The sequence below is a fragment of the Tenrec ecaudatus genome, chromosome 4, assembly GCF_050624435.1.
Source record: "Tenrec ecaudatus isolate mTenEca1 chromosome 4, mTenEca1.hap1, whole genome shotgun sequence".
Classification (NCBI taxonomy): domain Eukaryota; kingdom Metazoa; phylum Chordata; class Mammalia; order Afrosoricida; family Tenrecidae; genus Tenrec; species Tenrec ecaudatus.
The window spans coordinates 199,192,042-199,206,263 of record NC_134533.1 but is presented as its reverse complement, the minus strand read 5'-3'; the positions used below and the strand labels follow the sequence as shown (position 1 = coordinate 199,206,263).

At 50.4% G+C, this 14,222-nt stretch overlaps 1 protein-coding gene across 4 annotated transcripts in view; it reads left to right on the top strand.

Annotated features, from left to right (window-relative positions):
- SLC6A20 (solute carrier family 6 member 20) overlaps positions 1-14,222 on the top strand; it is a 48,852-nt gene that overhangs the window by 14,327 nt on the left and 20,303 nt on the right. For 3 of the 4 annotated variants that reach the window (XM_075548962.1, XM_075548961.1, XM_075548960.1), the window contains exon 2: positions 13,386-13,526. The exons of the other annotated variant lie outside the window; for it this stretch is intronic. In XM_075548962.1, the coding sequence (XP_075405077.1) occupies positions 13,386-13,526 (141 nt within the window). The remainder of the gene's footprint in view (positions 1-13,385; positions 13,527-14,222) is intronic. 4 annotated transcript variants of the gene reach the window in all.

The following is a 14,222-nucleotide window of genomic DNA, read 5'->3' as shown; positions in this document are numbered from 1 at the left end:
TAAAACCAGAAGTATTCATTTTCCTTTTTGGCCATTTAAATAAAATAGTTTTCTTGGTCTAGGCTTCGCATAACCATTCAATGGTATTGAAAAGAATTGTGCAATCATCACCACAATCAATTTCAGAACATTTCCTTCTCGTGCTCATGGTTGTTAGGTCTCCGTTCCCCCCAGGACACCCCCCGCCATTCCCCTAGGTGATTATTGATGCACTTACCGCCTCTATAGCTTTATCTATCCTGGATTTCATAGACAGAAGGACATGCCAAACAAACTGCAACCAAGCATGAGCCCCCAGAAATCAACAACCACCCAACAACAGTAACTAGACAAAACAGAGAAAAACTCTATGAAAAAGAAAGCAGGAAACATTACAACCTGGAACTTTAAAATGGGTCAAAAGAGAGGTCAAATGATGCGGTATTAGGTTTCAGCCTAACTACCTCTGTCGCAATGGACTTTACAATGCCCTCTGTCCCCTCGTCAGGCTACTCACGTCCCTAGATTAGCGTCAGAGTGAATTCCGCAGAGACAATCCACGCGGGGAGCCCGAAAATGGCCCTGGGTGCCCACTGTCACTCATTGTTTGTCTTCTGCAAACCGGGTGTTCGTAGTTTAAGCTCTGATACCATTCCCTCCTTCAGATTAGAGTATATTGTTTACCAGCCTTGGATCACGCAGGCTGGTGTGCTTCTTCCATGTGGAGTTAGTTGGCATCTCACTTAGATGGCTGCATGTTTGAAGACAAGTCTAAGACTTGTGCTAGCCGGGCCCCATCTGCTTTCTCCTGGACACCCCTACACTTTGTTCTAGAATCCACATCTTCCGTGATGTTTTCATGAGGGCCAGTCCTCTGGGCCCATCTTTAACTTGTTCTAGTTTCTATAACTATCTGCGATCTTTGGGACTGAGGTTTTGCTGTGTTTTATTTGTGATTGTTGTTTGGTTTTTTTTCTTTTGAATTATCTTATTTATATGAAATCCTGGATTAGATAAATCTATACTGATAGCCACTAGATGAACAGTCTCTTAGGGTTTTGACACGGGAAGTTGTGGGAAAATGGGGAGCTAATAATAATGGATGCAAGAATGAGTCGAATGTTCTAAACAGATGGCACAACTCTTTAACATATCTAAATGACTGAATCGCATGATATATGAATCCTATCTCAATAAAACTATTAAAATAATAAAAACGAAAGAAAGACATAAATCTGGAGGGGAAAACATCCAAAACAATAGCTTTCTTGCGCCTCCCTCCTCTTCTCCCCTCCTCTTCTTCCCTCCTCTCCCCAGACTCTCCCTCCTCCCTCCACAAGGATCCCCTGCATTGCTTATCACTGCCAGCACCGCTTTGGGCAGAGCAAGGAATACGAGGTTCCATCCCGGTGGAAAGAGAAACAAGAGTCAAGTAGACAAATTGTAGCAGAATTTCCCATAGCTGTCTTCTCCGAAGCAACGGCAAGCAAGGTGCTGAGTCAGGGTGACCCTGACCTGGCGGCTATTTTCATGACCTAGAGGCTCCCCAGGAGGAGGCCAGGTTTGGAGGAACTGAACCAAGGGAGAGTACATTTTTGAGGCCAGAGCAAAAGCCCTCCCTCTGCCTCAGAGCCCGATAGCCTAGGAGGAGGGTGTGGAGTTTATTCCAGGCGTGGCTCTTGGCCAGGTGGAAAGGAGGCAGAGAGGCACTGAGTGTGAGAAGGTAGCTTGCAAACCAGAAAGCCTGCCAAGGAGGGGCGATGAGGGACACGCAGGGGGAGGGGATGAGCAGGATCGGCCAGGCTGAGAGCTCCGCTGAAGGACCCTGGGCCACCTCACTGTTCTGTGGTATCTCGCCCACGCAGGAGGACACCCACTGTCACACCGGACTGAATAGGTGCCTCCATTCTGTTTCTGGGGTCCCTGGGGTACAAATGATCACCGCACTCAGGTGCTCCCCAAAAGGTTGCCAGTTGGCATCTACACAGAGGCATCTCAGAAGGAAGATCGGGGATCTACCTCTGAAGAGTCTAACTTCAGTGATCTCGTCCTCAGGGAGAATATTGAGCGGGGCCAATGGCAATCATTTGTTGTTGTTGTTGAATCCATTTCTGCGTGACAAACTATCCTAACGTTTCCGGATGTAGAAAGAACGATGGAATTTTAAAATTTTTCAGTCGTCCGCACCATGATTGTTTCAATCAAGTATCTTAGGCTGCCTACGAACACCGGTGGGCAAAGAAGTATGATGAGGAGTAGGATGGCAACCGACTCTCCGCCCGGCTCCCTGCACGATCCATCTTTGTAATTCCACAAGGGGACATGGAAACGTTCCGCAGAGAAACCTAGGAAGTGCTGCCTCGACCGAGTGATCCAAGTTAACGTCACCAAGAATGCCACAGATCGCATCGCGTGCCTCTGGAGACAGACACGGGGCCACTTTGGCGGTATGCCGGCCAAAACCCCGTGCGAGGGACAGTCTGCAAAGGAAGTGCCTGGTGCGCTCTTCCACAGACGGTGGGGTCGAGGCTGTCAAAGACAACGACTGGGGAGCTGTCCCAGATGCAAGCAGAACAAAGTGGTGATGGTGCGGGCTCGTGACTGTGAGCAGCATCTGAGTCAGGGACGGGGGGTGGGGTGGGGGGGGGCCACTGGCACAACCTGAATACGGTCTGCAGCTTCAGTCATAGGCTGTCCTGCTTAGAAGGAGCGTCGTGGTTGGGAAATGATCAGCGGTTCAAGACCCCCAGCGGCTCCCAGAGAGATCAATGAGGCTTTCTCCTTCCAGAAAGAGTCAGTCTGGGAAACCCAGAGGCGCAGTTCTCCCTGCCCCAGTGAATCAGGATGGACTCCGTGCCAGTGTCTGCTTCCTGGTTTGGGTCAGAGAGCTGTCAGAGACCTCTGAATGGTATGAATGGTGTTCTCAGCTGCTCTGGGAAATCTAGTGGTTCAGGTCTTCCAGGGAAAGCAGGCCTGGTGCTGATCTACTTCAAGACGCGTGTCACTGAGAACCCGGTGGGGGAGTTTCACCCTGACCAGTCCATGAAGCACTGACTGAGCAGCGACTTATTTAAAATTTTTGGCCAATCCAAACTGACTCAGCAGCAACTTATTTAAAAAAAATTTTTTTGAAGCAGCATAAGAGAATGTTCTAGTATTCAGGAACTGTAAGGTGAGGCATTGAGGAGTTAAAATAGTAACAATAATAATGAATGGCTTAAAGCCACCCACAAGCAGCACCATTTCTCAAGATTCTGAGAGTCCACCCAGGCAGTTCATCGGCGAGACTCCCATGGACTCGCTCCTGGCCGGATGCGGAGGAGCGGACCTCCTGGGCTGGGAGGTGTGTCTCCTACGGCGGCCCCCTCACCCTGGGAATCAGTGCTGGCGGTGGGCTGAGGGGCCTCGGTCTTGGCTCACCCAGCACCCTCCACTTGAGCACCTTACGTGATGTTCATCCGTCTGAGAAGGAAGGTGCGAGCTGGGTCAGCCCTAGGCTCAGCAGTTCCTGGGAAACCCTTTGCTCACATCCTGCAGGTCAAGACAAATCCCAAGTTCAGCTCAGATCTGAAGGTGGGGGAAGAGACTCTTTCTCAGGGGGTGCGGGGAGCTGCGGGAAAGAAGAGGTGGCCGTAGTTCATGAACCACGACATGCCTGCCAGAACACGTGGCACACAGACACCCTCTTTCAGACGACGCCGCTCCCCGATGCAGGGCCTCCTCCCACAGGGCCTGTGTCAGAAGTCCTGGACTGAAGAAGCGCCAGGAGCGTCCTGCCTGGAAAGAGGTGCACTTGTTCTCCAATTGATCACAAATGTTTCAATTGAGATGCTGTTATTGTTCTTAGATGCCCTCTCGTGGGTTCTGCCACACAACAGGATGAAGCCCCGTCCTGACAGTCACTGTCTTGCTGGAGTCTCTGTCCATCCATCTTGTCTAGGGCTTTGCTGCCCTTCTGCTTTACCAAGCACAATGCCCTTCCCCAGGGACAGGTCCCCCTGCTAATATTTCCAAAGACAGTGAGACACGGTCACAACCTCCGCCCCTTAAGGATTGCACTACTTCCCCCAGATAGGTTGGCATTTACAGACAGTAAAAATTCACCTTTTTCCCCTTTCTTTCTTGGTGGGCAGTTTGAGTTTGGACATTGTGTTTCCCTACCACGATCAGAATTCCTCCCGCCCCTTTTAGCTAACTCCTCCCCCTCCCCAGCACCCTGGGAACCACAGGGCCACCTGTGGCTTTTGGCCTTTTCTAGAATGTCATTTACCCAGGGGTTTCAAAAGGTCATGGAAAAGTAGAATTAAAAGATAATGGATGCTTCCAATATTTTTTTGAAAGCCGCCCCCACACCCCAGATGGAATCGGGCCACACGCAGCGTTTGCACCTAACCTCTTCTTGCATGTAGCGTCATGCCTTTGAGATGGATCCAGTGGTCGGCTCCTTTTGATTGGCTACGTTACGTAGCAGTTCACTCTTCACATGAATCGGAGCTAATCTGCTTATCCCACAAAGAACAATCAAGTTGTTACTGGTGCGAGGCAACTATGAATGGAGCTATGGTGAACACCCAGCCCTCGCTTTGTGTGTAACCATGACTCCACCCCCTCCCTGTAGTATGAAACCCCAAGGAGCATAATTGCCAGGTCATGGGGTAGGCTTCGCTCGATAAGAAACTTTCCAACTGTTTTCCAAAATGACTGTTCCATTTTATATTCCCACCCTGTGGTAGTTACATAACCTCCTGTCAGTGTCTGGAGGGGTGGAGTCTAGCCTGTCAATCAGATCGCAGCTTGATGACTTCATGTGGAGGAGCCAAGGAGATAAACAGCTCTCTGGAAGTGGGACGCATGCTTACTCCCTGTGAGACATTCCTGCTGACAAGACACATGGAGCTATGCTGGAGACCTGGAGCTGAAGGAGCCGTGTGGAGACCCTGCCAGCATTGAGGTGCTTCCACCGCCACTGGATCCACAAGACTTCCCACCCCCTGGTCTGTAATCTTCCTGTACTCGGCACCATTGCATATGTTCTGTGAGCCTGAAGAGGAATTGAAAGATTGGTATCAGACATAGGGGCTAATATTGGACTTATGGACTTGGTCTGTATTGGGCTGGGATGTTTTCTCAATATTCAGTTGCTCTTGTATATAAAGCTCTTTCAGATACACACACGTGTGTCTATGAATTTGTTTCTCTAGTTGACCCAGACTAATAACACACCAGCAATGTGCAGGATTCCTCCGCATTCACTAGACCTTGGCCTTGTCGGTCATTTTCATTTCAGTTCTTCTGGAAGATGTATGGAGCCTGGTGGTTGTACTAAGTTAGGCATTGGGCTGGCTGCAGACTCAGCAGTTTGAAACCACTGGCTGTACCCCAGGAGACAGATGAGGCTTTTAAATCCTGTAAAAGTTTTCAGTTTCTGGAGCCTGCAGGAGCAGCCCTACCCTGTCCCATAGGGTAGAGTCACTATCAGTGGGAATCAGTGACAGGCCGTTGGAGTCCGAGTTTGAAAAGGTATGTAGCCACCTGGCCAACCCACTGGAAGGGATCTGTATTTATGAGAATGCAAAAGACAGGTGTCCTAACAGAACACAGAAGTTGTTGAACAGTATCATTAATGTATCATTAATATCATGTGCAAATGAAATTTTGTGGAAGATAAGTCAAAAGCAGCTGCAGAAATACATCAGTTGTCAGCTGCCAGAAATTCAAGCCTGCTTCAGAAGAGCACATGGAACAAGGGCAAGGACTGCTGGCGTCAGATGGATCTTGGCTGAAAGCAGAGACTATGAGAACGATGTTTATTGGTGATTCACTGACGTTGCAAAGGCCTTTCACTGTGTGAATCGTAACAAACTAGTAGCAACACGGAGAAGAGTGTGGATTTCAGTACACTGCATTGTGCTCGTGTAGAATTTGTACGCGGACCAAGAGGCAGTCCCTTGCAAAGAGCGAGAGAACACTCGTGGTTCCAAACCAGCAAGAGGATGAGCAGAGCTGCATCCTGTCGCCGTACTATTCAAGAAGTATGCCGAGCAAATGCTCCGTGGAGCGGGATGATCTGAACAAGAACATGGCACGGGATGGAAGGAAGGCTCCTGAACTGCCGGCCATCTGCCGGTGACCCAACCTTGCTGGCTCAAAGAGAGGAGGACTTGAAGCACTTGCTGGTGGGATATAAAAAGACTTTCCCCCATCTTTGTCTTCCCCAAAGATGTGCCAAACCTTAGAGGCTGTTTGCCAGCACATGGTGGAGGTCAGATGCTCAGAGTTATTCTCCCTGAAGGCATTCAGACGGTCCACTGTAGGTGGGGCTCCCACCCTACGGATAAGGATAGTCATTGTTTCCATGGAGAGCCAGAGAACAGGTCAAACCTGCTCAGTGACATCCAAAGTTAGGTGGCCTTCCTGAATCCAGGATCCGACCATCTTGTCATATGTGTACCCCCAATCCCTCCCCTTCCTATTATGCATCCCCTTAGATCTCCTCCTCTTATTACTGTATTGCCTATAGTACAACCCCTTCCTGTGACATATGTCTTTACCTATAATCAGGGGGCTTGCATGGCCCCAAAAGATATATAAGCCTTGATGAGTAATGAATCGCTCCCTCTCTCCCCTTGTCCTCTCTCTCCCCAGTCCTGTCTCCTCTGGTCCTCTCCCCTGTCCCCTCTCCCCCTGTTCTCCTTCCCCGCTCCCTCTCCCCTGCCATTCCCACCTTCCATATCCCCACACGGACCACCGAGCAGGGCTGAGGTGAGCGTGCTACTATGAAATGTGTCTGCCTCCTTCATTGTACTCTTTCCTCTCTCCTATTCTCTATGACTTTACTATAATCGTTATATATTGCCACTGTACAATTGCTCCTGCCGGGCCTGGGATGATTTGTTAGGGGCTGGCTCCCCTGACACTTGCTGATGAAAACCAAAGACTACGGCCTTCGGTACGGATTACCACTCATCGTAAAGAAACCTAAACTCCTCATAACCGGACCAAGAGACATCGTCATGACAATGGGGGAGAAGCTGGAAGCTGTCCAGGACTTCCTTTCACTTGGAAACACAATCGATGCTCATGGAAGCAGCAGTCAAGGAAATCAAACAATGGATTACCTAGTCAAATATGCTGCAGAAGACCTCTTTAAAGTGCGACAGAGCAAAGACGTCACTTTGAAGACAAAGGGGCACCTTACCCAAGCCATGCTAGGTCCAGTCACCTCTTCCGTAAGTGCAAGCTGACCAGTGAATAAAGAAGAGTGCATAAGAACGGATACATTTGAATTCCAGAGTGGGCCAGGAATATCAAAAGTCCATGGACTATTAGAACAAGGGGGCAAACTGTCTTGAAAGGAGTGAGAGCGGCCAGAATGGCCTTAGAAGCAAGGATGGGGAGTCTTTGCCTCAGGTCCTGTGGACATGTTTGTCCCTGGAGAAGGGCATCCTGACTGTCCAGTGTGAAAGAGGGAGACCCTCCAGGAGATGGGTTGGCACGGTGGCCACACCGCGGGGTCAAGAGAACAATTGTGAGACGGGGGTAAGGCTGGGCAGTGCTTGTTTGGTTGCGCTCAGGGTCACTAGAAGTCTGGATCCACTGGCGGCGCTCAACAACAATGGGGGCATCAATGCTGTGTCGTGGCGCCAACCCTAAGGAGGTGGTTTGAGCCCACCCAGTAGCTCCACAGGTGAACAGGTGGGTGGTCTGTTCTTGTAAAGATGACAGACAGGAAACCCTGTGGAGCTGTTCCACTCCGTTACGTGGGCTCGGGGAGTCAGACCCAATCGACCACTCCCAACCACGATAGCCACGTGGTGGTATCTCGTGTGCCAGTGTGCCTTTCCCTCGTAATCATTGATGTCGAACACCTTTTCTTCTGCTACTCTGCCAGCCATCTGTCTTTTTGGGCGTGATATCAGTTTTTTTTTATCGATTCTTTGTTTTCCTGTTGAGTTTTGAGAGTCCTTTGTGTCATCTAGATACACAAAAAATCCTTGTGCCACACGTTGCAAACACTTCCTTCTAACCTTTCCCTTATCTTAGCTCTCTTGATACTATCTCTCACACCGAAGGATTTTTTTTTACACCATTATTTTAATTGTAATGTAGAAATTGGCTTCTCTGTGGTTTTTCCAACTTGGATCAGTATAGTCCATGCGGTTATATTATTGACTCACAGACGAATCAAGTCTAAAAAGTGACCGTGTAATTTATGTGACTACGGCAGTAGGATACATCTCAGCATGGAATAGCTTCAACGAAAGGATTTGGGTTGTGCTTGACACAATGAAGGGATGGATGGATTGTAGTAAGAGTAGTATGAACCCACAATAAAATGGTTTAAAAAAATACGAAACTCTTTCAGACATTAAACATTATAATGGCTACCATCCAGAAAAAAAAAAAAGAAAGGAAAGATTTTGGGTAGTGAAAATATTTAATGTAATCTAACCGGCAATCTTCCTTCACCATTGTTTCCATTGCCTTCCATTCCCACGCTTCCAGTTTCCATACAGATAAACACTTGGTACAGACTACATAGTTCAGAAAAGTGTAAGATCCAATAAATATAATTATTCCAAAACATATGTTTTATTACATTTCCAAATATGTTAAATACATATCTCTCCCTCCTTATGATTGCGGTTCACTTGAATCACCCAGAAGTTTTCCATGAAGCTTGACTGATCTGCATTCCATTGTTGAATCTAAGAAACTTGTACCATTCCTGGGCCACAAAGACTTTCTCTTGTTCTAGAACTCCCATGCTGTTAAATCGTACAGATAGCCTGCAATGTTTATGGTTTGGTTGTACTTTGTTCGTAAAACGTAAGCTGGGGGCTGCGGTTCACTCTCTTGTCCACAGACCTTTCATTTTTCTAGCTCCCCCTGGTGAAAAGATGAGGACAAAGCTGGCTTGTTTGTTGATGTGCCTTGCGGTTGGGGTGTGATGGAAATTCTTGATGGCCCCAGTTAAAGGTCCCCTCCCCGGCTGCCGCCTGGCACCCATCCCCAGGAGAGCCACTCAGCCTTGGGCAGCGGGCCTTCAACGAAACCAGCCTTCCTTTCTTGGACCTTGCCAAATCCCCGTGTGGTTACAGTTTAACACCATGGGTGAAAATGAGATTAGTTTATAACCGCCCAAGGCTGGAGTGTTGCTCACAGCAGGCTGTGCCAGCTCAGTCTTTATTGTCAGAGATTTCATAGGTGCCCTGCACCCCCCTCCTCCCCCCATGGTCTCCTGGGCGTCTTTGATATGGCTGAAGCTCTGGACAAGTTCTGTGTGCCACTGAGAGAACTTAGCCCAGGAGAGAGTCTTCAGAGCCAAACCCGGAAGCAGGATTTTGTCCTAGGTCTGCTGTAAGCCGGGGAGGGGGGGGGGGGAAGGGGGGACGAAGTCTAGAGGCGAAGCCTTGCTCCCAAGTGACCGACCAATCAAAATGTTCCCCTGCAAACACCACCCAGCCAGTTTTCTTCCATCCCACGGAGCTGTGCAAGGCATGCCAGGCCTGGGGTCCAGGAAATGCTTTCCCTCCGTGGGGTTTCGGGACTTTGGCTTAGTCAGAATCCTCCTGCCGGGACTTCTATCCCAAAGAAACAGAACCAGCCCATTGAATTCCGCTTTGTCCCACAGCTTGGCTTCCGATGGGCGGGGTGGGTTGGGGTGGGGGTGGGGGTGGGGGGTGTTGGTGTGGGGGTTGGAGGGAGCTGGAAACAATCTTTGGGAAGTGCTGGAGGACTGAGAGGGAATGAGTCCTGCTTGCTCTGTCAGGCGAGTGCTCCCCAGCCACTGATGGAGGGAGGCCAAGCCTCGTGGCACTCATGAGATACCTCTGGGTGTGCCGCGGAAAATGGGTCCCAGGACAGCAGGCCTGCGGGATCCAGGCCCTTTTCAAAGGATGGTACATTTGTGTGAGCATGTACGGTTGGCTTTTGAGAGCCGTGGAGCCGATTCCGCCTGTAAGTAATAGCATTTCTTGACACTGACTCCCTCCCAACTCCTGGTGGCCAGATCCAGCTGTGCGCCCTAAAGGATCTTCATAGGTTGCTTTGTCAGATGGGACCACCGGGGGTTCTCCCAGGACGCCACTGGTGGACTTGAAGCCACCCCCTGGGGCCGAGCTGGCCACACGGACCCTGTTTATATACCCAGTGATCTCCAGTTTCTTCTGTAGCCGCCCTTAATCCCTACAGCCTCCAACCATCTGCTCTACCAGGGAGCCGGGAGCTGAGCGAGGGACCCGCAGGACAAGTAGTGAGTCCCCCTCTTCCGGGGGCCGTGGGGAGGTGGCCTTTTGTGAGGTGCAGCTGTATGAAGTATAGCAGGGTGGGGGAATGGGTGATCAGACCACGTGTGTGCCCGCCGGAGGCACCCTAAAGTGTATGATGTATGTTCTGTGTGGACGCATGTATGTAGGTACACACAAGTCTCCCTCGCCGGCAGCCAGATTCCAACTCTCCAGACCTTAGAGGACAGGGTTCCCGAGACTGTAACTCTTTACAGGAATCGCAAGGCTGGTCTTTCTTCCAAGGAGTAGCTGGTGGTTTTGAACTGCTGACCTTGGGATGAGCAGCTGTGTATGCTACCACATACACAAGACTGGGCTTCCAAAGGTCAATGGGAAATGGGATTAAAAGATAATTAACATTTCCCCAGGAACTTTTGAAGCTCCCTGGTGTCTGTATGTACGTGTGTATATAAACAGATCTATACAGATATATGTACACACATATAAAACTGTGTATGTGCATCAGCACATGTGTGCATGTATGCATATATATGCAAGTACACATACATGCATCCTTCTACCCACATGTCTGGCAGTGGTGAGGGTTTCCCTGGCTCCTCCATGCTCCCCGACTCCCCTCCATCCTCAGGGCACTTGTCTTTGGGAAGCAGTAGGCGCGAGATGGTTCTTAGTCACAGTGCACTTGATTGAAATGAAAGTTCAGGGGGAAGACCTCTATAAAACCGACACAAATAAAAATGATCTGGAAAAAAAGGAGGTGGGAGCCTGGGCCCCCGTCCCCTGGGGGGCCCCCTCTGTCTCCCCACACTGGCACACCAAGCCCCAGTGCATCTCTGAAGCCTCGCGCCTAGCATCGGCGCTGAACAGGTCGAGGCAGCGGAAAGACCTGCGGGCAGGGTGCAGGGTGGCAGCCGCTCACCCTGCCCGTACCTGGGGCCTGGCCTTAGCCGGGCTGATGGGCACCCCCTGGGGGTCAGCCTGCGTATGGAGAAGTGTTCTTCCAGTTCCGGGCCCAGGCCGCGGCCCGGCATGCCCGGCACATGCCGGTGTTCCCGGTGTTCGTGCACAGCAGCCAGCCGCACGGTGTTCTCCCTCTGGGAATCACTTTGAAAAGAAGCGTGGTGCTGGAAAGGTCGGGCGGGCGAAGCCTCCGCCAAAGCAGCAGGTGAAGAGCTTACGGTGGACACTTTATTCGGGTTTGAGAAACGTTCCTCTCGTTCTTGAATGCTTCTTCCCCCTCCACCATCATGATCCCAGTTCTACCTTACAAATCTGGCTAGATCGGAGGGTGTACACTGGTACAGATAAGAGCTGGAAACACAGGGAATCCAGGACAGATGAACCCCTCAGGACCAATCATGAGAGTAGCAATACTAGGTGGGTAAGGTAGAAAGGGGGAATCAATCACAAGGATCTACATGTAACCCCCTCCCTGGGGGACGGATAATAGAAAAGTGGGTGAAAGGTAAGGTGACCAGACGTCCCGCTTTTGGCGGGACAGTCCCGATTTTTAACAATTTTTTCCGAGTCCCGGGCATTTTAAGAAAATCTTAATTTTTGGAAAGAATGCACGACAAGCTAGGGTATACGGTTTTCGGCTGCCATGTGGCTATTTCTCCAGGCTATGAGTTTATCAATGGTGTCCCGCTGTACCAGTGTAAATCTGGTCACCTTAGACTGAAGCGAGATCTCAGACAGTGTAAGACATGACAAAATAATAATTTATAAATTATCAAGGGTTCGTGAGGGAGGGGAAAATATGAGCTGATACTAAGGGCTCAAGTAGAAAGAAAATGGTTTGAGAATGATGACGGCAATATGTACAAATGTGCTTGACACAAGGGGGATGTATGTACAGATTGTGATGAGTTGTACGAGCCCCCAATAAAATGATTTTTAAAATAATAGTAATAATGCAAAAAGAAAGGAGCCTTCTATGCACCAGCGAGCGAGCAAGGCCTACAGACTAAAACTACTGGTGCCAAGAAGAGAGTTGGAGAGATCAAGCAGAAACACCAAGCTACCTTCCTACGAACTGTGTTAAAGGGAAAGTCTGAGACATCGAAGAAGTCAAGCACAGCGTCCATCAAATCCGGGTGCCGTTTGCAGGCAAAGGAACACAGCAGGAAGACAAACTGGTACGGAATTCACAGGAGGAGGTGGATAGGGAAGAAGAGTCTTTAAAACCTTGTCTCCTGTAACCATTTCTACCTGTGCATCTGAAAACTTGGGACACTTGCAACTTCTAAACGATGGGTGTATGTACTTATTTTTTTACGAAGGATCACTCAGATGAAAGATGATGAAAAAATACATGTCTTCTACATTGCTGTCTAAAAAACATCGGCAGTCGCAGATGCTCGCTTGCTTCTCAGTATCCCATCTTCACTGGCCTATGTTCCTTTGGTTCCCACACAGAGGACTTGGGGTTATCAATGGTTAATGATATATAAACTAAAATGTTCTTTGCAGTGAAAATGGTCGGGGTCCAATAGACCCCCTCCTGTGGAGCAGCATGGGGGTGGGGCTATGCAGAAAGACCCAGGGAAGGGAGGGACAGTAGACAGCTGCACGCGCGGACGCAGGGCTGATGGTCTCAATAGTTGACAACTTGATGGTCCTGACTCGGGGCAGCCACTGGCTGCTGAACTGTAAGCTAGAACAGGAGTTCCTTGCAGGGGGCTCCAGGAGACACTCAGGGGGCTTTGCGACAGTGATCACTTCTCACCTAGGAGGAGGCTATTGGAGTCCATTCACCGGAGACATGGGTCAGTATCCTCCGTGGGTCAGTGTCGTTTATAGGCCATTGTGGATAGACCAATACACAGATGGAGGAATGCTGGAAAGATAAAAGGGCAGAAGGATGCATGGATGGCTGGATGGCTGGATGGCTGGATGGATGGATGGATAAGTGAATAGCAGAAAGATGAACGAGAAGAAAGAGCAGAAAGTATGGGTATCCGTGGTGATGCAAGCAAAAGGATTACGTAGAAAGATAGGTGGATGGATGAACTAGTGGAAAGGTGGATGGGGCATTGGACACGTGGGAAGTCTGAAGAAGCATGGTGGGGGGAGGGCTGGCAGGCGTTTTCCCAATGAGTGGGAGGGTAGCAGACTACAGCCCTGAAGTGACCATGTGCCTCTGGACTTCCCCAGGGAGCTTCCTGGTCCCCTACATCATCATGCTCATCCTGGAGGGGATGCCGCTCCTGTACCTGGAGCTGGCGGTGGGACAGCGCATGCGGCAGGGCAGCATCGGAGCCTGGAGGACCATCAGCCCCTACCTCAGTGGTGTCGGTACGTGGGGGCCCCTACAGCCCTGTCCCACCTGGGACCCCCTCCCTCAGGACTCTGTCTTAAGCCGCACAAGGGTTTGGGTGGGACTCCTTTGGGAAAGCCGCTGGAATCAAGGACAGGAGGCCCGAGAGAGAGTGCATGACGGGAATTGGACAGAAGACCCCAGAGTGGGGCTGACCCTCTGCGCCCACTGGGCAGTGAGGGAGGAGGAGAGATCAGGAGGCGGCCAACATAGCACCTCCCGCCTCCAGGTCCCAGTGTCTCTCCATCAATAAGGGACCCAGCCAAGGAGCTGTCACTGGGAACGCACATGCCTGCCCCCTGCCTGTTAGCAGCCCCTCTCTGTTTAGCGAGCACTTGCTATGTGTGGGACATGAGCTCCCCCGTTCACTTCATCTTCATAGCACCTCTGTGAGCTTTGGGCAGGCAGCTAGCTTGGGGTATAGAACTGCAGAGAGCACAGGGCGTACCGCTGTGATACACTGCACTCCCGTGTCCCCGGCACCTCCAGGAGAAGGCTAACCTGCCTCCAACAGCCCTCCCGAGTCAGGGTCAGGGCTGCCTCTGCGAACAGGAGGACCTTTGACCATCCATGGTCACAGTGTGTCCCGCTGGCCCTGCTGCCTCCCCACAGAGGGAGACCAGCGGGAAGGTGCCCCGAGAACACAAACTTGGGTGTCACCTAGTCCCGTTGCA